The 26,711-nt window shown below is 40.6% G+C and overlaps 1 protein-coding gene across 1 annotated transcript; it reads left to right on the forward strand.

Moving 5' to 3' along the window:
• The first annotated feature begins 9,904 nt into the window (after positions 1–9,904).
• On the forward strand, positions 9,905–15,392 carry LOC132584666 (vomeronasal type-2 receptor 26-like). Its single transcript, XM_060256566.1, has 3 exons — positions 9,905–10,678; positions 12,745–12,871; positions 14,485–15,392. Exons 1-3 carry the CDS (start codon positions 9,905–9,907, stop codon positions 15,390–15,392), a joined length of 1,809 nt encoding a protein of 602 aa, XP_060112549.1.
• Positions 15,393–26,711: the final 11,319 nt, after the last annotated feature.

A 26,711-nucleotide genomic window follows, 5' to 3' on the forward strand; every position in this document is an offset into this window, starting at 1 on the left:
CCATCACTGTGGTTGGAGCTTTCATGGCCACCCAACCTGGGTCCAGCATGAGGAAGTGGATGGGGAAAAGACTTTCCATCTCGATTATCCTTTCTTGCTCAGTTATCCAAATGTGTATCTGTACAGTGTGGCTAGGAACTGCTCCCCCATTTCCAGATCTGGACATGAAGTCAATGACCACAGAGATCATAGCAGAATGTAATGAAGGGTCTATACTTATGTTTTATATTGTTCTGAGCTACATGGGACTTCTATCCTCCATGTCAGAACTTGTATCTTTCCTATATGCTGTTAGCCTAACTGACTCCATATTGTAACCAGATACTAACCCAATGTGTTTTGAACCAAACTACTAACCACAAGTGAAATGCATTTCAAACAAACTGTGATCACTGGAGCGTAGCAGATAGCCTCTGGTCAACATCTGCAGGTGCCCTTTGAAGCCGGCCTTGCCAGGCCATCTCAGCGGGACTCCATCCTCCCTCGCTGATAACAGACCCTGAGAAACAGACAGTTGTCTCTGGCCGTGTGAAAAATCATTTTATTGTTGCTGCACCAACCGCATAAAATGTAACCAATGCTACATTTCGTTATCAGTGTTATTCTGTACTCTCAGCTCTGTAGTTCTCAATAAACGCCTATACTTTGTAAGGAAGTCCTGGGCCTCAATTGAAATTCTTCCAGTTCTGACACTCCATAAGCTTCACTGTGGCTTTCCTTGCCTGGAAATTGCCAGACACTTTTAATGAAGCCAAGTTTATCACTTTCAGCATGATGATGTTTTGCAGTGTTTAGTTGTGTTTTATTCCAACCTACCTGAGCACCAAAGGGAAATACATGGTATCTGTGGAGATTTCCTTTAATTTAGTCTCTGGTGCTGGGTTACTGGGCTGTATATTTTTCCCCAAATGCTATATTATTGTTCTAAGACCTGATTTGGACAGGAGAGAACAAATAGCAAGAAAGCATTAAAGCATTAAAGAATCGTGTTAAATCAGCCTCTCTCCTGTGAAACAAAGTGTGTGTGCTTAGTCTTTGATTTTGGTTGGTCAAACTGTTGTAATAACTAAGGATGTGCATTCAGTTTGGCCAAACTGAATACACCCTCAAAAAACAACTGATTCGGCTGTATTCAGCCCGTATAGAGCCAAAACAGATTCTCTGATCTGATTTGGGAGCCATATACAGCAGTCACAAATTGCTGCCAAAATTTGGCAGGTGGCTATTCAGCCCCATTATATCCTATGGGTCATTGAAGTTAAAGGCAAAATAGGTTATAATGAAGTGCAGCGCGAGGGCAGGGGTTTAAGGTAGAGGCTCCAAATTTGTAGGGCTGCTGCATGAGACAATCCCCCACAGAACCCCCAAGTTTCATAAATATTGGACCAACGAGTCCAATCTAGGAGCACCCAAAGGGGGTGCCCCCATCCCTCTATTATACCCTATGGGCCATTGAAGACAATGGTAAAATAGGGTATAATGAAGTGCAGCTTGGGGGCAGGGGGTTTGAGGTAGAGGCTCCAGATTTGTAGGGCTGCTGCATGAGACACTCCCCCACAGAACCCCCAAGTTTCATAAAGATTGGACCGGGGGGTCCAAATCTAGTAGCACCCAAATAGGGCCCTTTCCCCCTATGATGGGAAAAAAGCAATCAATTACTTTCCCCACTGTAATTAAAATGGAAAAAGTGACGGGGGGGGGGGGGAGAGAAGGGGATTTGAGTGAGAGGCACCAAATTTACAAGGGCTGCTTCTGGTGCCTATCTCGCACAGAACCTCCAGTTTCCGAAAGGATAGGACTAGGGAGTTCAACTGTAGGGGCACCATTTACGATGGGAAAACCTACCCCAGGCAGCGGTCAGATTCTCCTACAGAATCTCTGCAGTCAAGTCAACTGTGCTGAGGGTGTTAACTTTCAAGGAACATAGTTGCTCAGCAGAACAAGTGTTACCGTGGCAATGGTAGTGCAATGCACAGGACCTTTGAATTAGAGAATCTTAGATTTAAAAGGGGAACCTTAATTTATGTGGTAATAAGTTGCATGGATATCACCTCCAGTCTTCTTTTTAAAGCAAGTAACTTGGGAACCTGTCATTGCAGTATAGTTATTCTAGTTCTTGGTTCTGGCATGGCACACATCTGAAGAAAGAGGCATTCCTATCTATTGAAACTTCAAAAATACTCAATATCCAGGAACCCCCAGGACTTCATAGAGATATTGGCTTCCTATCTCAGTGGACATAATAACTTTCTCAGCTGTTAATTTGCCCCAGAATTCAGGCTCTGTTGGTTTTTAAAAAGTGAGTGGTCTTTTTTTTATAGTGCCCCTGTTTAGGGTGAATGCCTGCTTGGGGTGTGTTAGGGTTTTCTTTTGGATTGTGGAGGTGATTGGTCAAGTCTTTCGAAGTTAAAATTTTGTGCAGGGTGTAAAAGTTTGTTGTAGAAATATTTCAATATTTTCATTCAAGATATTACTGTATTATTGCTGTTATTATTTTGTTGCAGGGTGTTTTGTTCACTGTCATTAATTGTTTGGTTAAATTCCTGATCACAAGTTGTGTTAGTGGTTGTTTGCAGATTTAATTATTGTTACTGTTTTGTGGGCATTGACAGATGTTTTTAAAGAGTTTACTGGTGTTTCCTTTGTTGCTTAGGGGTAGATGGGCAGCTGCCATTGTGCGGTTGTGTCTTGTGGTCTGGTTCTCCAGGACGCTATTGTTGCTTTTTTTGCATGGTTTTTTTTTAGCTGTACATTGTGATTTGTTGTGAATTTATGATTTTTTTAAAGTTCCTTTTTTTCCATTCTGGTTGTTGAGGAGGGAACGTGGCGGGTGTTGATGGCTTGTTGTGTTTCTTTGTGTTGTTTTGTCTTATACAGACTTGTGTTTTTTCTCTTTTTTCCTGGGTGGGCCTTGCAGCTGATGTTACTGATACAGTCTTGTGTTACTCTTTGTGACTTGCTTCCTCTGGTTGCCTGATGATTCTTTGTATCTTTGTTGCAGTTTGAAATCCAGTTCGGGTTCAATTGATTTTGGCCTTATTGGGAGGGGGGTAGCATCGTTGCTGAGTTACTGTTCTGTTCTTCTGTTGTTTAGCCCTAGGGAAAGGTTAGTTTAGATTTTGTGTGACTTCTCTCAGTGGTCTTATTCTGCCCCTGTGTTAGCTTGGGTTTTCTTCACTGTGTTTTATATGACTGCAATGACATTTGAGGGTGTTTTTGGTTTGATTAGGGCCAGTAAAAAGGCTGCTCCAATAATAAATGTGTTTTGAGGAATTGTTTTTTCTTCTTCTTCTTTTAAACAAATTTAAGAAATTCAGATTAGGGCTTCAGTTTCTCTCTTTCAACTGACCAGGCCAGATAGGAAATACTTTCAGAAGAGTTTAGGTTTCTCCAAAAAACAGTGCAACTAGGCCAGAACAGGTTCCATTTAAAAAAGAACAGGGTTTATGTGCATGTGACCTTCAATTACTGAAGGCTAGTGCATTTTTACATTCTATAGGTTGAACCTCAGCTTTTCTCTAGTCATAGGGGACACCTGATTTGTCCCATGCTGTAGACAGAAGAAGTTTAACAAAGAGCATACCAGTGCTTCTAAAAAGGTTTTCCTTCATCTCAAGGTAGCTTTTAAAAAACTGTAGCCAGGAAGAGGCACCTAGTTTCTTTAACCAGACTAAAACAACACAAAGAAAGGACAGGTTACGGACATATAAAAAACAGAGTTTTGGTGGGAGGGTTTTTAAAAAGGGGTCAGGCTCTGTTTAGTTCAGGGTAAAATTGGGGTGCAACCCTACCTTACTGCCACATGGTGCACCTGGGGTAACACCAAAGAGCTAGGCCATCATCACAGGTAAGGACAAATTTAGAGTCCATTGTAACATTTAAGATAAGCAAAGTTTTATTTAGTATTCAGCCATAACCAGGGCTTTTTTTGTAGCATGAACTCCTTTGCATATTAGGCCACACACCCCTGATGTAGCCAATCCTCCAAGAGCTTACAGTTGGCCAGAACCCTCTAAACTCTTAGAGGATTGGCTAATTCAGCAGCATGTGACCTAATATGCAAATGAGTTCCTGCTACCAAAAAACCCATGACCATAACACATAGGTTGTGGGGTGAGGGTTGGTTGACAGTGAGGAAGAACTGGTTAGAGTCAAGATGCATAATAAGACCTGGGTGTTCACCAAATATAACTCAGAATGGAGAAAGTGAAGAATACAGCGGCATACAACTACAAACCTGAGCACCTAAATGTGAGAGAATGACATTTAGATGATTGCCAGTGGCACCTCAAGATAAGCAAAGGTCAATGCTAGGTGGTATAAGCAACACCACAGCTCCATGAGATTCAATGAAAAGAGTGTCCCTTCATATTACATATGGGGGGATTTGTTGCCAGGAAGCCCCATTAGTATCTAGATGCCAAAATTACTGCAGCTAGAAGTGGATATTAAACAAGAGCAAAACCCCCTGCAGTTTTGGATTCAGAACAGGTACTGACGGGGTTAATACATGCCCAGGAACCAAGTTTGACTGCAGTGGCACCTTTAAGACCAATATAGTCTGTTTTCTTTGAAAAAACAGAGAACTAAACAACTTAGTTATTATGTCTACTGAGATAAGAAGCTGACATCTCTGTAATGTCCTGGGGGGGTCCATTGTGTTGACTGTTTTTACGAGGGCTGCTCTCTCAGCTTTGTTGTTCTAGGAAAAGAATGCTTTTCTCTTTGGAAATGTGCCATGCCAGAATGTAGGATAAATATGGTGCAATGACAGTTTCCCAAGATACTTGCTTTTAAAAGAAGAGCAGAGGTGATATTTGCATGTCGGTTGACATGTCAGTCAAGGTTCCCCTTGAGCAGCCTTGATTTTTCATCAGCTTCTTTTAAAACCCAAGTGCCCCAGTTTCAGTGACAAGCAACAAGTGGAGCGTTGCGGGATTCCACATAGGTATTTCTTCTGTTGGGCTGTTGTTCAGTGGGCAGATGCTTGACATGCAGGAAGTCCATGCGCCATCTCTGCTGCATGGCAGTAGTGCATTTAATGCACTGGTTCTCTGCAGCAGTCCTTGCCGAGGGCCACCACCCCAATTTTTGAATGAGAGAGATTCTCTAGTTTGATCTAATGTACTCTTTGTGCCAATGGAAGTGGCATGGTGGCAATGGTTCTGCTTGGGGACATGGCACTGCCATTGGGGAGAGGCCCCTGCAACTGCCCTGCAAATTTGGGGGCTCTCCCTCAAACCCTCTGCTCCCCACAATCAGTTTTCCCACTGTTATTACAGTAGGAAAACTGACTGATTGCTTTTCCCCCACCACTGGGAGAAATGGGCCTTTTTTCGTACTCCTAGAATGAGAACCCCTGGTCCAATCTTTTTGGAACCTGGGGTGCTTTGGGGGAGAGGCCCCTGCAGTTCCTCTGCAAATGAGGGGCATCTACCTCAAACCCTTTCTCCTCCAGCTGCCTTTTATTGCACCCTATTTTGCCTTCAATACCCTATTTTCCCTACGGTATAATGGAGAGATGGGGGCACCCTTTTGGGGCGCCCACAGAATTAGATCCCCTGGACCAATCTTTTTTGGAACTTGTGAATTCTGTAGGAGAGAGGCCCTTGCAGCTTCCTTGCAATTTTGGTTTCCCTAACTCAAACTGCCTCCCCTCCAGCTGCCTATCATTATACCCTATGGGCCACATATTTGGGAATAGCTGAATATCTCCCAAATCAGATTCGGCTACCGAATCTGCTATTAGGAGATATGCAGCTTTCCAATTTTTTTCAGCCCAGAGTACACCTGAATCCGAATTTTTCCATTTTTTTCTTTTGCACACCTCTAGTAGTAACCCAATAACTCTGTGCCAGCATTTTGAAAAAAAAAATCTTATTTCCTTTCTACTACTTCAAGACCTGTTTGCTTGCCCTTTGACCCTTGTGCCCTGACCCGCTGTGGGGGTTCTGATTAAGGCAGATTGCCTATAATAGAATATTAAAGACCATGAAGAAGTAGCACACCCCTTTTCCTTTTGAAATCTTTAAGCAAGGAAGCTGATATAGCAAACTATATTGGCAGCATGTAGAATGGCATCAGTGACTAGGGGAGAGGCTAAGTGGCAATCTACCCTCTAAGCTGTGGAGTCTTGTAAGCAAAAAGTCTACATTGTGAGATATTAGCATTAAAGTTGTGAGCTACTGCATAAATTATTTGCTCTAGATCTATTTTTCCTGAGCTAAGACAAAAATGTGTGAGCTGGAGGCTTAAAAACTGTGAGCTAACTCACACTAACCCAGCTTAGAGGGAATATTGCTCAGTAGCGGTCATCTTGTCAGCATGTAGAATGGCATCACTGACTTGGGAGGAGGTCAGTGGTGGAACATTTATTTTACATACACAAAGTCCTAAGTTCCAATTCACAGCATCTTCAGTTAAAGGACCAGGGAGCAGGTCCTGTGAAAAACTTCTGCCTGAGATCCTACAGCACCACTGTCTCTTAGAATCAGATTCAGTATAAGGCAGCTTAATGTGTTCTTGTGACTCCTGCCCATGGCAGTCCATATCTAAAGAAAGGATTTGATTCAAGATCTTCATTTCCAGTTGCTGTTTCTTCACTGTGGGTCCTTGGCTATTTCTTGATCCAAAGATCAGGGAGACTCAGTCAGATGTTGAGGGAAAACAACCCCCCCCCCAAAGAAAAAAAAAAAAAACCCTCTCATTGTCAGTGGTGTCTTTCGTCTCCTCCTGGAATGGTCCAAATCACTGTAATTTGTACATTTGATTCAGGCCCCAGTAGATTTTCAGAAGGCAACAGAAAACACTCCAACAAACCTAAACGTAATTATAAACCTCACCCCTCCTGCATTCTTGAAAGCTGGGAAAAAGGAGGAGGTGTCGGCTGGGCCCTGCCACTTGGATCTCTCAGATCTTACTCGGAGATGTGTAATTTCCACTAATACACAAGCCACGCATTTGCAGCTGTGTTAAGGATAGAAATAGGGTTTGTGGATTTTCTTTTAAGAAGTCAACTGGCATCAGCAGCTGCCATCCAAGGTAACCTGTGATGTAATTGCTGGAGAGGTTTGTGCCTAGCAAGGAACATTGGTGCCAAGATGGTGAAGTTAGTGGCATTGCTGCTTCTGTTTTTTCACATGGTATGGAACATAGGCACTCTGAGGTGCCCCCAGAATGACCCTATCCCTGTCCCACATGAGTGGTACCAGCCAGGAGAGCTTCTTGTTGGTGGGATGTCCTCTCAGATAACTTACAATCCTAATGACTTCAAGTTCGAGACACATCCTTTGAAGAACTTGTTTGGGGTTTCAGAGTAAGGATTTTTTTTTTTTCTCCATTCATGGGACATTGGACTCCATAGACTCACAAATCCAACCAAGGTGTTGCTTTTGAAAAAAGTGGATGAGAGGGAAAAGTTAATTCAGTATGAGAGGTATATAAGTGGGGCACGTTTGAATGCAGGGAGATGTGCCTTTTCTTTTGAACAGGGCTTATTAATATGATTGAAAAGCCAGAAAATAGACAAGAAAATATTTATAAATTCACTATAAGGGAGTTAAAATAATGTGCATGAATGGAAACTGCAAAAAGCAATGCTGATAGCAAGACATGTTTTCAGAGTAATGAATGGGCTCAATGGGCTTTCACAGTTAAATTTATACAAATTATTTAATAATCAGAAGAGCAAATGCATGGAGAACAGAGGGAGTAATGAATACTTTGAAAACAGAGATAATACCAAGATTCTGGGTCCTCATATGGAATACTACAACATCCTCCAGAACTCTGTTCAGGAGAGCTGCCTAGACTTGGATGGTCCAGGCTAGCGTAATATCATTAAATCTCATTGGAAACTAAGCAAGGTTGGGGCTGGTTAGTACTTGGGATGGGAGACCACCATGGAAATCCAAGATTGTTGAGTAGAGGCAGGTAATGGCCAATCACCTTGAAAATCTTAAGGGGTTAATGTAAATCAGCTGTGACTTGATGGCATTTTCCACCACCATCACCTCCACCACTTGACAAACAAAATGTGTACTTCCCTCTCAGAAATGAACAATAGGGTCTACTGAAGTAGAGCTGCATCCTTCCAAAGTCACCAAAGCCAGTGGTCTAACAAGGGTGTACATTTGCTGAGGAAGGCACTGTTTAGGTTCTGAAGAGTGTGGGAAAAGAAACTGAACCTTGAAGAATGGCAGTTCTAGCATTTCAAATGATCAACATTTTTAAAGCATCCTTTAAAAAGAAAGCATAAAAAGGAACACTGATTTAGAGGAACCTATAATAAAACTTGGTCCTTCCATGTTACATTGGGTCAGCTACAGTGTATAGAATTAATGTGTCCAAGGGATGAGTAGACTAGAAATGTTTGTTCTCCTAGGTGCATCAGAGGTATTTTTGGGGCTAATGTAAAGCATCTTAGGTTGGACATGGGTGTGGGGGGGATATCATTACATGAAAACAAGGTAACCAGAATAGTCCAATATGATCAGGAACATCATAGAGTTCTTCTGTAAAATAACTAACTCTATTTTGTAGTAGAGTGATAAAATTCTACCAGCATGTCCTGGCTTTGGCATTTGCTGTACGTGAGATCAACAAGAATCCCAAGATTTTACCCAACCTTACTCTGGGGTTCCACATCTATGACAGTTATTATGATGTGAAGATGACCTATCGTACTACTCTGAACCTGCTATTCAAATTACATCGATTTATCCCTAACTATAACTGCAATATCCAGAAAAACCTAATCGCCATTGTTGGGGGACTTGGCTATGATATCTCCTACCATATGGCAGACATCATAAATCTCTACAAAATCCCACAGGTAGGAAGAATACAAATCTTATGTTCAGCCTTCATAATCTAGACATCACTTTGTAGATGATGAAGAAGAAGATATTGGATTTATATTCCGCCCTCCACTCCGAAGAGTCTCAGAGCGGCTCACAATCTCCTTTACCTTCCTCCCCCACAACAGACACCCTGTGAAGTGGGTGGGGCTGGAGAGGGCTCTCACAGCAGCTGCCGTTTCAAGGACAACCTCTGCCAGAGCTATGGCTGACCCAAGGCCATGCTAGCAGGTGCAAGTGGAGGAGTGGGGAATGAAATGGAGAGATGGGTATGGTTATCCCTGAAATTATGCCGTGCTTTCAAATCTTCTATCAAAATAATTTCTGAGTTGCAGAAGTTGTAAATTACATTAAATGGTATTTGATGAACAAACAGGTATATTTTTATGATATGACTCCCATTCTACAGACACTCCATTTCTTTTTTTGTTGTTGCTGTTGTTCAACCGGGCTCAATTTACGATATTGACTATCGTGTACAAAGATTGTCATGGCCTGTCTCCCCTATTCTCCACCTGAGGAGTTTCACTCATGTCTGCAGAACTTTCCCAGGATTCCAAAAAGGCAAAATCAACAACAGCTTATTACGGCTCCCACTTAATCAAATGGCCTGCCTCCAACTCTACTAGCTTTCTGCAAACTATGCAAAATTGAATAGTTCCAGGGGGCTTTTCTTGACTGTCAATAAGGTTGCATTGCAGAGAATTGTTCACATATTTAGGGGTTGTGCTCCATACTACTGCGTATATCTTACTGTCAGTAGGATTCTATCATGTAATGGTTGCAGAATGTTCACATTGTGGCTGGCTCCAGAGTTTTTACAGTCCTGAAGTACTGTGTATTGAATGTCCCATTTTGTTGTTTGTATTGACTCATTCTGTGTAATTTGTCTTGTGTCCCTGTAAGAAAGGTGGACTATAAATCATGTAAAATAATTAATAAATATTAACTTTCAGCTTACCTATGGCTCATATGCACCAGAGAGTAGTGACACAATGCAAGTCCCTTCTTTTTATCGTATGACACCAAATGAAGTTTATCAATCCATGGGGATTATTCGGTTACTTCAGTATTTTAGATGGACATGGGTCGGTCTTTTTGCTGTGGATGATGAGAGTGGAGAACATTTCATGCAGGCCCTACAAGTGTTGTTACTCAAGAATAAAATGTGCCTTGCCTTCACAGAAAGAATTCCAAACCAGAGCGACTGGGATATCTTTGGTGCCATTATGGATTTAGCCTCAAAGATTCATCTGCCTTTCATACAGAGCAAAGCTAATACATTTATTCTGTATGGAGAAACGAAGACCATTTCGAGGCTGATTGCTCTGATGTTTATGGGGGACATCAACTATAAGGAAAATATATCATATAGAAAAGTGTGGATTATCACAAGCCAGGTTGATTTTGCTTTAACAGGCAGCCAAAGGGCTTGGGATTTTGACTTCTTCCATGGAGCTATTTGTTTCACAATCCACTCAAATAAACTTCTAGCATTCCAGAAATTTCTTCACACTGTAAAACCATCTTGGACAAAAGGAGATGGTTTTCTCAAGGACTTTTGGGAACAAGCCTTTGACTGTACATTTCCTAATCAGCAAGAGCTGATGAAAGTTGATGGCACATGTACTGGGGAAGAGAAGTTGGAAGATCTCCCTGGGTCTCTTTTTGAAATGTACATGACTGGCCATAGTTACAGTATCTATAATGCTGTCTATGCCATAGCACATGCTTTGCATATTGCATCGTCGTCTAGAATGAATCAAAGAACAATGGTGGGGAGCCAAAGGGTTCAGTTTCAGCAACTCCAGCCTTGGCAGGTAATGTTTTTATTGGAATTACCATATTATGGGAGGGGGAGAATGTGAAATCCTACTTCAGGACTAATTGGTAAAATAATCTGTCAGTAGCAGTAGAAAAGGGCAAGAGGCTAACAAAATTTGTGGCAGGGTATCTGAAGAATAGATCAATGACTTATGAAAGTTCATACCGAGTTACAAATTTTGTTAGTCTTGTTCTTTTCTACTAGTGAAATAATGTTATATGCACCATTTATGGTTCACAATTTGTGCTCCAAAATGTTGTTATAATGTTTTTCCTTTTATGTCAACTAGCTTCACGCATTTCTTCAAGACATTGCATTTAATAACTCACTTGGAGATAGTGTTTCTTTTAATAATAAGATGGAAACTGGAGCTGGACTTGATATCACAAACCTGGTCACATTTCCAAACAAGTCCTACCATAGGGTGAAAGTTGGAAGGGTGGATCCCAAAACACTTGAAGAACAAAAATTCATAATTCATGAAGACAAAATTGTGTGGCCCAGGATTTTTAACCAGGTGGGATCTCAAGGTATTCTTTATGGGCAACTTAATTCTTTAGAAGGATAATTTGTGATTGGAATTTTCCAAAGATGCAAATGGTGACCCGTGAATGCAGTATCTATACTGTATGAAGGCTCTATACTGGTACCATCCACTTTTGGCATTAAAGAATGTAAGAGTAATGTTAGATATTTCTGTACTCTCTAAATACTAGCGAGGAAAAACGTTTGTGGACACAGTGAAAAAATTGCCTTTAAAATGTCAGAGAACCAGACGAGATCTCTTTTAAAGGACTGAATCACTGGTTGAGTTAGACAATTCCTTTGTCTGGAGTTGCTATATCTCCAGTACGGATATGCATTTGAGTGTACTTGAGCCAAAATTAAATCACAAAGCTGCTTTTTAGGTCAGCTCAGCAAAATATGATTATGCAAAACACTTCCCAGGCATTCTGGGAATAACAAAAATTTATCTTCCCAAATTTCATAAGCATTTCAGTTTCAGAGAGGCCTAGGAGGGGGAAGGGGAAAGAATAAATGCGCCCAACAAAAAGTGATCAGTTGGTGTCTCTGTCGTTTGTCTTTGTCATTTGAAATGTTAAATGAACTAGAAGCCTCACTGAACAGCTGATGCTGAGGGTAGATGTTCCTGATCTACATGGGAAATAATGGGGTGTGATTTCCTATTGGCACTAGAAAACTAGGTCTACGAATACATGTCTGCTTCATGATCAGGAGAGTAGTAGTAAATTATTGATGATGGAAAATGCTGACTGTGCAACCTGTAACATTTTCAAGGCAAAAGATGCACAGGGGTGGTTTGTCATTTCCTGCCTCTGTCCAGCAACCCTGAACTTTCTTGACAGTCTTCACTCTAAACACTAAACCAGAGCTGACCTGTTTCCACTGAGGAAGGGACAGCCTGGACACCTCCAATATTAATCTCCTTTCATTATATATATAAAAAGGTCTCATATTTTATTGGCTCATTGTTCAATCGTAGGTATGCAAGGGACAGTGGCTCAGTGGTAGAACATCTGCTTGGGAAGCAGAAGGTCCCAGGTTCAATCCCCAGCATATCCAAAAAAGGGTCCAGGGAAATAGGTGTGAGAAACCTCAGCTTGAGTCCCTGGAGAGCCGCTGCCAGTCCGAGAAGACAATAGTGACTTTGATGGACCAAAGGTCTGATTCAGTATAAGGCAGCTTCATAGGTCCATATATGTTCCTTCTTATAACAGGAAATATTAGTAATGAATCAATTTCTATTGAGTTTGGTAGACAAAATAAATTTATTACACTGTGGTCTCCTACTGTTGATTATTTGCTGCAAAAATATTCCCCTCTAATACTTATTTTCATAAAACGTTTTACCTGTAATAGACCTCTGTATGCGAAATGGTTTATATCTTTGAATGACGATAAGTTTTGAGTATGTAGATAGGGATGGTTTTTTTTAGTATTTTTGAATAATAATAATAATAATAATAATAATAATAATAATAATAATAATAATAATAATAATAATAATAATAATAAAACCTCCTTTCATGTTTTCGATAGGTTTTGCCAGTTTCACTGTGTAATGACTACTGCTTCCCAGGTTCTCACAAGCAAAAGAAGGAAGGGGAGAATTTTTGTTGCTACAGTTGCGTTCCATGTCCTGCAGGAAAGGTTTCAAATCAGAAAGGTCAGTAATTGACTGCATCCTGTTTGCTGCCCATGAAAGTTCAGAAGCAAAAGATTCATGCTGTGAATTGGTCATTATTCAAGGTGAATTGAGAGCTCCAGGCCTCATTTTGGGCAGGAGCTCACAGGAGCAGAGCTCTTAAGGGTTAAAAAAAAAGGTAAAGGTATTACCTTTGCAAGCAGCAGTCGTTTCTGACTCTGGGGTGACATTGCTTTCACAACAGACTTTTAACGGGGTGGTTTGCCATTGCCTTCCCCAGTCATTTACACTTTCCCCTCAGCAAGCTGGGTACTCATTTTACCAACCTTGGAAAGATGGAAGGCTGAGTCAACCTGGAGCCGGCTACCTGAACCAGATTTTGCTGGGATCAAACTCAGCTCTTTTTTTCTTATTCACCTGCCCCCCCCCCCCCCAAAAAAAAAAATTGCTTCTGGACTCCTTTGTTCAACCACATAGCAGAAAGTAATTTAAAAAGTATGATGGAAGTAAGGTTTCATTATGACAAAATACAAGAAGCACTTTAAGGTAGATGTTGAGCTGATATAATTGAGTACAAGTAATAATTAATAAGTACAATTAATAAATGCTAGAGGACTAAATGTAAGTGATATATTAATAAGAGTGTCGTTTAAAGCAATAAGTAGGAAAACATGTCCTGAAAAATGTGCTTTAAGTCACACTCTATGTAGGTAGGTAGGTAGGTAATTTATATGCCTTCTCTCCAGAGAACTATTAAAGGTGGCTAAAAAGTAAAAAACAACAAAAACAATTTTTGCACTGGGGCTTGTTCCGGGTGGAGAGCCCTTTTGCCCCCGGTACTTCTCTCATTTTTTTGCACAAGCTGCCCCGGAGCTGCGAGTTGTCCCTCCACTTTTCCACAGCAAGCAAAAACCACTTGTAAGAGGATCTTGCTTGCTGCGGAAAAGCAGCAAGCCAACTCGCAGCTCCGGGGCAGCTTGTGCGAAAGAAGAGCCGAGAGAAGCGCCAGGAGCAAAAGGGCTCTCCAGATAGTGCAAACCTAGTGCAAAATCAGTCTGAGTTGGATCTTGCTGTCTTTTGCACTCCATTCCGCCCAGCTCTCTTCCTTGCTCCAGCCATTATCCCACAGACCTTTTGCACATAGATGTCCTATGACTCCCCACCCCCAGAATAGCTTCTGGTTCTAGTTTCATTGTTTTAATTCAAGTTTCCATTGTATTGTTCTCTACTGAGAACCCTGTGAAACAACTAATTAATTAATTTTCACCAGCAGAAAAATGTATTGGATCCAATTCCACACCATAAGACAAATATACTGTTTCTATGCTTTAGTCCAGGCGTGGCCAACGGTAGCTCTCCAGATGTTTTTTGCCTACAACTCCCATCACCCCCAGCCATCAGCCATGCTGGCTGGGGCTGATGAGAGTTGTAGGCAAGAAACATCTGGAGAGCTACTGTTGGCCACCCCTGCTTTAACCTCTTGGAGGTTTTTTTTTAATTTATTCCTGCATAGTGCGATTTCCCCCACTCTTTTCTATCTCCTTCCCCATCCACCAATGCTATGGGAATCAGCCTCCTGTTACATTTGAAATGATCACTGAGAATATCCCCTTTTCCTTTTTTCCCCCCCCCAGACATGGATGCCTGCTTTCAATGCACAAAAGATCACTATCCAAGTAAGGGCCATCAATGTATTCCTAAAGTTATAAACTTTCTGTCATATGAAGAACCTTTAGGGATTGCTTTAGTTTCACTTGCTGTTTCATTTTTGCTCCTCACAGTCTTGGTGCTAAGCATTTTTATTAAACACAGAGGTACTCCCATCGTCAAAGCCAACAACCGGGATGTTACCTATGCTCTCCTCTTCTCTATCCTTCTTTGCTTCCTCTGTTGTTTCCTCTTCATTGGAAGACCAATAAAGTTGACTTGCTCCCTCCAACAACCTGCTTTTGGCATCATCTTCTCTGTGGCTGTTTCTTGTGTCTTGGCCAAAACCATCACTGTGGTTTTAGCATTCATGGCCACTAAACCAGGCTCCAGCATGAGGAAATGGGTGAGGAAGCGTCTGACCAACCTTATTGTCCTTTCCTGCTCCATGATTCAAATCTGTATTTGTACAGTGTGGCTAGGAACCACTCCTCCATTCCCAGACTGGGACGCACTGTCAATGGATGAAGAGATTATAGCAGAATGTAATGCAGGGTCTGTCCTCATGTTCTACATTGTCCTGGGCTACATGGGACTTTTGTCCCTCATCAGCTTGATTGTGGCATTCCTTGCCAGGAAGCTACCAGACAGTTTTAATGAAGCCAAGTTTATCACCTTCAGCATGTTGATCTTTTGTAATGTTTGGTTGACATTTATTCCAACCTACCTGAGCACCAAAGGGAAATACATGGTAGCTGTGGAGATCTTCTCCATCTTAGCCTCCACTGCTAGTTTACTGGGATGTATATTTACCCCAAAATGCTACATTATTCTAGTGAGACGTGAATTAAACAACAGGGAACAGCTGATGGGGAAAAAGAAACGTATTATTTAGTTTTTCCTTTATATGCATTCCTTTTGGTTTGCCTATAGAATTCATCGTGTTTCTTACTTCCATACATTAAACTTACAAATCTGAAGTACAATCATTAGATAAGAATTTTAGAAGAATGCCCCGTCCTGTATAGCTGAGGGAAGCACAATCTTGTCAGATCTTGAAAACCAAGCAGGATGAACTCTGGCAAGTAGTAGTAGAAGAAGAGACTGGATTTATACCTTACCAAAGAATTCTCAGAGTGGCTTACAATCTCTTTTCCCTTCTCCTCCCAACAACAGACACCCCATGAATTTGATGGGGCCGAGAGAGCTCTCCCAGAAATGCTTTTGAACAGAACAGCTCTTAGAGAACTTTTTAGCTAACCCAAGGTCACATCAGTACTTGGATGGGGGACCTCCTTGAAATACCAAAATTCCAGAAGCAGGGGTAGTCTTTTTTTGCCACCTCTTTGAATATCTTCCATGTCCCAGTAGGTGTCAGTCACCAGAAGTCTCCTTGACTTCCAGGTACACACACACACACAAAAACAGAAATATATTTTTATTTTATTTTATTACATTTGTATCCCACCGTCCCCTGATAGGCTCATGAAAAAGAAGATGATGATAGTTAGATGGATGGATGGATGGATGGATGGATGGATAGATAGATAGATAGATAGATAGACAGACAGAGAGAGAGAGAGAGAGATGATAGATAGATAGATAGATAGATAGATAGATAGATAGATAGATAGATAGATAGATAGATAGATAGAATTTCAGAAGAATGAAGGCTGAAATTTGTGACTCCTTTTCACTTATCATTCTTCAATAACATAGCTTTGTTCTTCCATTACTGTAATTCAGAGGGGAATTTATTAAATTGTCTTTTATCTCTGCCGTCTTTTGTCTGTTTTCACATATTCTCCTTGTTCCCATTAATTATCGGTCACTCTTAGAAGGCACCTGAATATTCAGATGTGTTTTCATTAAAACATTTTCTTTTCACTGTTCAAAGCCACAATAGGGTTCATTAAACACTTGATCGCTAAAGAATGCATATTTGCCACTGTTATGTTTTCTGTAATATCAACCTGCTTTAGATTACTTCATTCCCAATACCCACTTTCTGCCTGGTTTCATAGAAAAAGCCCAGCAGGAACTCATTTGCGTATTAGGCCACACCTCCTGACATCACCATTGCTTCACACAGGGCTTTATGTAGAAAAAGCCCATCAGGAACTCATTTGCATATTAGGCCACACCCCTTGAGTCTAAGCCATCTGGAACTGCATTCCTGTGCATCCCTGCTAAAAAAAAAGCCCTGGTTACCATCATAAATCTTGAGAGAAATTGAAGAACAGCTATCAACCTAGATAACATCGCCACAATATTACTTGCTTACTTATTTCATTTATATCCCACCGTTCTCCACAACGGAGACCCAAAAGTTCTCACATCATTCTCCTTTCCTTCATTTTATCCTCACAACAAACCTATGAGGTCGATCAGGCTGAGAGAGTGTGACAGCCACAAGGTCACCCAGCAGGAAGATCAGAATATGAGAACATAAGAAGAGCCCCTGCTGGATCAGACCAGTGTTTCGCCTAGTCCAGTAGCTTGTCTCACACAGTGGTCAAAGAGATCCTCTGGAGAACCAACAACAGGACAGAGAGGCTGAAACCTTCCCCTGATGTTGCCTCCAATTCTGGGATTCTAAGCGTCTCTGAACATTAAGGTTCTCCTCAGTCACCATGGCTAGTAGCCTCTGGTAGTCTTATCCATCTCATCCCCTTTTAAAGCTGTTTATTCCTCTGGCAGTGAATTTCACATTTTAATCACTCTCTTTGTAAAGAAGTATTTCCTTTTGTTCACCCTGAATCTACTGTCCATCAGCTTCACTGGCTGCCCTCAAGTTCTAGTATTTAGGGAGGAGAAAAATTTCTCATGGTCAACTTTCTCCACCAATCGTGTAAGTGTATAAACATCCATTATATCCCACCCTAGTTGTCTCTTTTCTAAACTGACAAGTCCCAAACTCTTCAGCCTTTCCTCTTAGGGAGTTTTCATGGCTCAGTGCAGATTTGGACATGGGTCCCCTATGTGCTAATCCAACACTTTAAGCACTGTACCACATTGGGTATCCAATATTGTAGTGGTGGAAGTTTTTCCAGTTCCCTTTCAGGTGCACATAACAATGTTAGTATACGTGTGTGAGTGTCTCACCATGCTAAAGTCAGAACAAAGCAGGCCTTGAATTCAGCAGGAGCTCACAGGAGCACAGCTCCTGAACCTTTCTGAGAATTCCGTCTCCTCCTCCCCACCTACCTTGATGATTAAATAGTAGGTGTAGCTGCATAACAATTGCTGGATTAGGAGAGCAGCCAGCCAGCCACCAGGTCCTTTGCCACACACCCAGCAGCTCTCATTAACCCCTGGAGAAGCCCACTCCACCCTTTCTCCAATTCTTATGTGATTTTGGGTGGTGGGTGGCTTTCTGGCCTTTTGACTGTGGGGGAGGGGTGGCCAGGGGGAGCCCCAGGTGAGCGAAGCCTGCTTGGGGTGTCTGGATCTCTAGCCAGCCCAAGCAGGCCTCTCTCACCCAGGGCTCTCCTTTCTTGCATTGGGTTGTTTTTGGCTGGTGGGGGGCATATGCTAATGAGTTATGCTAATGAACTCCACCACCTATTTTTCAAAAAAACGACCCCTGGAACAAAGTCTGAGTCCAGTGGCACCTTTAAGACCAACAAAGTTTCAATCACTATCCGAAGAGGTGTGCTTGCATAGGAAAGCTTATACTGTGACCAATTTTACACTCACCTTACCTTTCTCTCAAGTTGGTCTTCTCCACAAGACGTCCTCCCGATTTCCCATTATTTGCGTTGGGGCTGCAGCAAACATTGCGGTTTTTGTACAGCAAATGGAAACTGGTTTTTAGCGGTTTCTGTTTGCTGTGCAAAAACCGCAATGTTTGCTGCAGTCCCGGTGCAAATAGTGGGAAATCAGGAGGACGCTGTGTGGAGAAGACCAACCTGAGGGTGGAGTAAGGTGAGTACAAAATTAGTCTGTGAGTAAAATTCTGTTGGTTGGTCAGTCAGTACCTTTACTTGCAAGAAGAATAAAGTACATGGCTCTCATCATCAAACAGAAATCAAAAAGTGACAGCTGCCCCTCCCCCACAATTTCCTCATTAAAAAAGAAATCAAAAAGTGACAGGTGCCCTGCCCCCACACCCACAAATGAATGCCTGATGTAGTGGGATTGCACTTTTGGGGGGGAATATTCTGTTTTGGAAAAGTATATATATACATTTATACATTCCACACTAAAAGTATATTTTAGAATCCTTGTACATCCAATGCCAAGAGCATTTTTTCCTGTTCTTTGGTCTGTGATCCTATTTAAAAGCAAGCATCTTTCTGCAAGGTCTTACTCCTAAAACAAACAAACTAGAAGTGTTCAATTTCAAGATGTTTTGATAATTTCGTCTATCTTATAATATATAGCCATTTGTGAGACCAGCAGCATTTGACCTGCAACCCCCTAAAAAAGGTCAGAACTCTAGGTCACCGCTTTTACGGTGGGAAGTTGTACTCTCATCAACAAAAATTATGGTTGTTTAGCCATGCCTGACCACAAATGTAAACTGAGATTTCAGCACCAAAGAGCCTTTTCACATGCAGAGTAAAAAAAAAGTATGGGTGGATAAAAACATATGCATAGAAGATTCTGAATAGGTGCATAGAAGATTCTGAAATTTGGCTGGGGAAAAAAAAAATGCAGGGAAGGGGGGGGGGAGTTATACCATACAAGTTATACCACATTGAGGACTGGTTTTCCTCCACCCTGGGTGCCTCAGATTCCAAGTGACTGTTCATTATGAGTTCACTGGCTCTACAAGCAGAGCAGAAGTGAGCTTTCTGTACTGGTATGGGTGAGGGGCAAGAACCTCTGAATCTTAGTGCCAGGAGGCAAAATCAGGGGGGGAAGGGCTTGGCCCTCCAGACAGTGTAACAGGCTGTCCACTCTGTGAGGCAAGATGTTGAATTAGATAGACCTCAGGCCTGAACCAGCAGGGTTCTTTTTACGTTCTTATGAATGTTTTTGCTTAAAAACAAAGAAGGGTGATTATCCTGAATGGGGTTACCTAGCTATAAACATTATGCAGTATAAAATGCATAACAATTTAAGTCAGGCTGTTTTGTTTTTTGCCATGATGCAAACCTTCAAGACCGGCTGTGAATCTTATGCCCAGCCATCAAATCTGACCATGCCACCGTGTTACTCTGGTGCTACTGAGCAATTAGAGAGAAGGACAGGGAGAAAGAGCCGATCCCTCCCTCAACACGGGATGTTTCTGACACCGAGGATATTTCCTAGGGCACGAAGTGTGTGCCTTCTCTGCAGCCACCTACCCAAGTTCTCCATCTGAGGTGGACTGCCTCAAACGGAGCCAGCATGAACAGCAGAGAAGGGCAAACATCCTCTAGCGTCACCTGGGAGGAAAATGTAAATGCCCTCTTACGCTATTCAGGCAAGATCCAAGGCGGGGTGTAGAAGTCTCTGCTTCTTGCTTTGGACCCTTAACACCAGCAGCTCTGGTCTCTGGTGAGGAAAGGGCAACAGGGACGCCACACATGTCACCTTTTTTTCCATCGTCAGCATCCTCCACCTGTTAGCACTCCAAGGAGCTGTCTGGGGGTTACTCGGGCAATGAACAGGCCCCGGCAGTAGGAGGTTGCCTAGGATTCTAAAAGAAAAAAGAGTTTATAGTTGCTGCTTTAGGGAGAAGAGGAGGTTGTGGGTCATGGGCAGCCTAGGAACTGATCTCCTTGATGAACCAAGGGTGCAGACAGAGGAGCGAATTCCACATTTTAATCACTCTCTGTGTAAAATAGTATTTCCTTTTGTCCACCCTGAATATGCTATCAGCCTCGTTGTATTGAGTTCTAGTATTTTGAAAGGGAGAAAAAGTTCTGTTTGTCAACTCTCTCCACCCCATGCATAATTTTATAAACCTCTATCTTGACCCCACCCTCCCCCTCCCCCACTTAGCCATCGCTTTTCTAAACTGAAAAGTCACTCATCAGCCTTTCCTCATTGGGAAGGTGCTCCAACCCCCTAATCAACTTTGTTGCCCTTCTCTGTACTTTTTTCTAGCTCTGCAATGTCCTTTTGGAGATACGGTGACCAGAATTGTACACACTGTTCCAAACAAGGCTGCGATATAGATCTATACAGGGGATTACAATATCGGCTGTTTTATTCTCAGTCCTGTTCCCAAGAATACCTACCACAAAGTTTGCCTTTTTCACTGCTGCAGCACACCTGGTTGACACTTTCACCGAACTATCCACAACACACTTGGGATTTCCCCCCTCTCATTCACAGCAAGTTCTATCCCTATTAGCTTATGCTTGAAGTGGGGATTTTTTTGCCCCACTGTGCCACCACCTTACACTTACCAGCACCGAATTTAATTTGCCACACACCACACCCCTACTTCCTAATCATTTATGAATAAATGAAATAGTCATGCCCCCATACCAATCCTTGTTGGACCCCGTAGCATACTTCCCTACATTGTGAGAATTGTCCACAGATCCCCACTCTTTACTACCTGTCATTGAACCAGTTTTTTAATCAGAAAGAGAACCCATCCTCTTATCCCATGACTGCTAAGTTTACTCAGGAATCTCTGGCGAGTCTTTCTCAATGAACTCTAAAAGGTTGGTGAGGCAGGACTTCCCTTTGCAGAAGCCATGCAGGTGAAGATTAAAAAAAACAAAACAAAAAACCGGGCACGATTGTGATCTGAGGGTGGAAAAAATGTTTTTGTTTCAAACAGTCTTATTAGTAACATATGGCAATAAATTTCAATTTCTTACATCATTAATAATTACTTTTTATCTATCCCATATATTACTTTCTACCCACTCCTCCCCTGTTACTTGACACCCGCAGGTGTTATATACTTAAAATCTTAATATTAAAGGTACCCTTAATTAATAAGAACCAAAATTAATATCCTCCTCCCTCTTGTACTTAGTCATTATCAAAAATTGTCCAATGTCCTTTTATTTTCCACTCTTTTTCTACGTATCTTCTGAACTTTTTCCACTCCATCTTAAATACTTCTAAATCATAGTCTCTTAAGGTTCTTGTTAACTTGTCCATTTCACCCGTCTCATAACTTTTACAATCCAATCCCATTTCTCTGGTATTTTTTCTTGCTTCCACAACTGCGCATACAATGTCCTAACTTTTTCCACTCCATCTTAATTACTTCTAAAGCATAGTCTCTTATTGTTCATGTTAACTTGTCCATTTCACTCAGTGTCATAACTTTTACAATCCAATCCCATTTCTCTGGTATTTTTTCATGCTTCCACCACTGCGCATACAATGTCCTAACTTTTTCCACTCCATCTTAAATACTTCTAAATCATAGTCTCTTAAGGTTCATGTTAACTTGGCCATTTCACTCCGTCTCATAACTTTTACAATCCAACCCCATTTCTCTGGTATTTTTTCTTGCTTCCACAACTGCGCATACAACGTCCTAACTTTTTCCACTCCATCTTAAATACTTCTAAATCATAGTCTCTTAAGGTTCATGTTAACTTGGCCATTTCACTCCGTCTCATAACTTTTACAATCCAACCCCATTTCTCTGGTGTTTTTTCTTGCTTCCACAACTGCGCATACAACATCCTAACTTTTTCCACTCCATCTTAATTACTTCTAAAGCATAGTCTCTTATTGTTCATGTTAACTTGTCCATTTCACTCCGTCTCATAACTTTTACAATCCAACCCCATTTCTCTGGTATTTTTTCTTGCTTCCACAACTGCGCATACAACATTCTAACTTTTTCCACTCCATCTTAATTACTTCTAAAGCATAGTCTCTTATTGTTCATGTTAACTTGTCCATTTCACTCAGTGTCATAACTTTTACAAGCCAACCCCATTTCTCTGGTATTTTTTCTTGCTTCCACAACTGCGCATACAACGTCCTAACTTTTTCCATTCCATCTTAATTACTTCTAAAGCATAGTCTCTTATTGTTCATGTTAACTTGTCCATTTCACTCAGTGTCATAACTTTTACAAGCCAACCCCATTTCTCTGGTATTTTTTCTTGCTTCCACAACTGCGCATACAACATCCTAACTTTTCCCACTCCATCTTAATTACTTCTAAAGCATAGTCTCTTATTGTTCATGTTAACTTGTCCATTTCACTCAGTGTCATAACTTTTACAATCCAATCCCATTTCTCTGGTATTTTTTCATGCTTCCACCACTGCGCATACAACGTCCTAACTTTTTCCACTCCATCTTAAGTACTTCTAAAGCATAGTCTCTTATTGTTCATGTTAACTTGTCCATTTCACTCCGTCTCATAACTTTTACAATCCAACCCCATTTCTCTGGTATTTTTTCTTGCTTCCACAACTGCGCATACAACATCCTAACTTTTTCCACTCCATCTTAATTACTTCTAAAGCATAGTCTCTTATTGTTCATGTAAACTTGTCCATTTCACTCCGTCTCATAACTTTTACAATCCAACCCCATTTCTCTGGTATTTTTTCTTGCTTCCACAACTGCGCATACAACGTCCTAACTTTTTCCACTCCTTCTTAATTACTTCTAAAGCATAGTCTCTTATTGTTCATGTTAACTTGTCCATTTCACTCCGTCTCATAACTTTTACAAGCCAACCCCATTTCTCTGGTATTTTTTCTTGCTTCCACAACTGCGCATACAACGTCCTAACTTTTTCCACTCCATCTTAATTACTTCTAAAGCATAGTCTCTTATTGTTCATGTTAACTTGTCCATTTCACTCAGTGTCATAACTTTTACAAGCCAACCCCATTTCTCTGGTATTTTTTCTTGCTTCCACAACTGCGCATACAACATCCTAACTTTTCCCACTCCATCTTAATTACTTCTAAAGCATAGTCTCTTATTGTTCATGTTAACTTGTCCATTTCACTCAGTGTCATAACTTTTACAATCCAATCCCATTTCTCTGGTATTTTTTCTTGCTTCCACAACTGAGCATACAACGTCCTAACTTTTTCCACCCCATCTTAAATACTTCTAAATCACAGGCTCTTAAGGTTCTTGTTAACTTGTCCATTTCACCATGTGTCATAACTTTTACAATCCAATCCCATTTCTCTGGTATTTTTTCTACTTTCCACAACTGCGGATACAACATCCTAACTTTTTCCACCCCATCTTAAATACTTCTAAATCATAATCTCTTAAGGTTCTTGTTAACTTGTCCATTTCACTCCATGTCATAACTTTTACAATCCTACCCCATTTCTCTGGTATTTTTTCTTGCTTCCACAACTACGCATATCATGTCCTAGCGGCTGAAAGCAAGTACCAAATTATAGTTCTATCTTCTTTTGGATTTTTTTTTTCCATTTGTAATCCCAACAGAAAAGTCTCTGCAACTTTCTTAAATTCATATCCCGAGATCCTAGAAATTTCTTGTTGAATCATCCGCCAATACTTTTTTTTGCCCTTTCACAAACCCACCACATACGGTAGAAAGGGCAATACGGTCATGTTTTTTTTTACATTTCCAACATCTGTCTGGCATCTTATTATTCATCTTTGCCAATATCACCCAGTGAGTTGCATTTGAACCCGAGTCTCCTAGGTTCTTGTTTAGCACTTAACCCGCTAGAGCCAGTGGAGTATTTTACTTACTTTACTGTAGCCCCCCCCTTTTTTTTTTTTTTTTGCTGAGACTGAAGACAGCTTACACAAATGTAAAACAATATACTCAACTAGGATAGTCATTAGAGGGCCACACTAGGATCTGGAACCATCAAGTTCAAATCCTGACTCTGCCATGCAAGATTGCTGGTGACTTTGAGCCTATCACGCTTTCTTGCCTTAGCCTACCTCACAAGGTTGCTGCTGCGAAGATAAAATGGAAAAGGGGAAAACCATTTGATAAGCTGCTTGGTATCATGATTAGGGAGGGAAACAGGATGTAAAAACTAAGCACTACACCACAATGGTTTCAATGAAATGTGGAGGCTGGACAGTGGTAAGAGGTCGCAGAGACTACTGTTACATGGCTAACCCTACTGGCGTCCAAGCTCTGACAAAATTGGGCTAGTCAGTTATATTCAGGCTTCCCATGAAACATTTACATGCAGATAATTAGAGAAATAAGAGCCCCAGTGGTGCAGAGTGGTAAAGCCGCAGCACTGCAGTTCTAACCTCTGCTAACAACCTGAGTTTCACGGTTAAAACAATTTATTTGGTAACATATGGTAACAAATTATATTTCTTGCATCATTAATAACATCTTTTATCTATCCCATATATTACTTTCTATCCATCCCTCCCCCATTACTTAACCCCCGCCGGTGTTATTTACTTAAAATACTAATGTTTAAAGGTACCCTTAACTAATAAAAATGAAAATTAACATTCTTCTTTTTTTTCTAAGACTTAATCATTATCAAAATTGTTCAATGCCCTTTTATTTTCCACTCTTTTTCTACATATCTTCTGAACTTTTTCTACTCCATCTTAAATACTTCTATATCATAGTCTCTTAAGGTTCTTGTTAACTTGTCCATTTCACTCAATGTCATAACTTTTACAAACCAACCCCATTTCTCTGGTATTTTTTCTTGTTTCCACAACTACGCATATAATGTCCTAGCAGCTGAAACAAAGCACCAAATTACAGTTCTCTCTTCTTTTGAAATTTTTTTTTTCCATTTGTGATCCCAACAGAAAAGTCTCTGCAACTTTCTTAAATTCATATCCCAAGATCCTAGAAATTTCTTGTTGAATCATCGGCCAATACTTTTTTGCTCTTTCACAAGTCCACCACATACGGTAGAAAGAACCTTCATGTTTTTTACATTTCCAACATCTGTCTGGCATCTTATTATTCATCTTTGCCAATTTCTTAGGAGTCATATATCATCTATACATCATTTTAAAACAGTTCTCTTTAATACTATGATACGTCGAAAGCTTCATAGTTCTTCCACAAATATTCCCAAGTTTCCATATGTATTTCTTTATTTACATTAATTGCTCACTTAATCATTTGAGATTTCACTACTTCATCTTTCGTAGACCATTTTAAAAGTAATTTATATAATTTTGAAATTAATTTTTCGTTGTCTCCAGGCAGAACTTTTTCTATTTCTGTTTGCTCTTTTCTTATTCCTTCAGTTTTAATGTCATTCTCCACCAAGCTCTTTATTTGTTGCATTTGAAACCAATCATATTTATTATTCAGCTCTTCACCAGTTTTCAATTCTGTTTTGCCACTTTGTATTTTTAATAGTAGGCAACCACTTTTCTTCACCCGTCTCAGCTGTTATTTTTTAAACTCATTTTTTTTTTCCAAAAAACCACATACAAGGGGCAAAACCGGTACATAAATACAAAGAACTAGGCTATAAGTTCACCCAGATCAAATATATGGAGGAAAAGGGAAGAGAGAAAAGAGGGGAAAAAACATTTAACTTTACTACACGCAGCTAAATCTTAAAGCCGACCAAAAGTGTTCACAGGTAAATTAATACAAGATAAAGTTCAAATACTTTTTTGGCATCTTGCTCTTCTTTGTCGATTTAGCATTTACGAATTCAAGAAATGTAAACCCTTTCTCAACAAAGTTTTCCCCATCCATACTAAGCAAACTGATTCATGATATAATTTTAAGTCTGGTAATTGAAATCCGCCTCTGGTTTTTTTGCTTTTTCTCTCACCATTATATAAGAAACAGCTTGCTAAATACATGGATGGGGAAAACTTTGTTGAGAAAGGGTTTACATTTCTTGAATTCGTAAATGCTAAATCGACAAAGAAGAGCAAGATGCCAAAAAAGTATTTGAACTTTATCTTGTATTAATTTACCTGTGAACACTTTTGGTCGGCTTTAAGATTTAGCTGCGTGTAGTAAAGTTAAATGTTTTTTCCCCTCTTTTCTCTCTTCCCTTTTCCTCCATATATTTGATCTGGGTGAACTTATAGCCTAGTTCTTTGTATTTATGTACCGGTTTTGCCCCTTGTATGTGGTTTTTTGGAAAAAAAAAATGAGTTTAAAAAATAACAGCTGAGACGGGTGAAGAAAAGTGGTTGCCTACTATTAAAAATACAAAGTGGCAAAACAGAATTGAAAACTGGTGAAGAGCTGAATAATAAATATGATTGGTTTCAAATGCAACAAATAAAGAGCTTGGTGGAGAATGACATTAAAACTGAAGGAATAAGAAAAGAGCAAACAGAAATAGAAAAAGTTCTGCCTGGAGACAACGAAAAATTAATT

Source organism: Heteronotia binoei, chromosome 15, assembly GCF_032191835.1.
Source record: "Heteronotia binoei isolate CCM8104 ecotype False Entrance Well chromosome 15, APGP_CSIRO_Hbin_v1, whole genome shotgun sequence".
NCBI classification, from domain to species: Eukaryota; Metazoa; Chordata; class Lepidosauria; order Squamata; family Gekkonidae; genus Heteronotia; species Heteronotia binoei.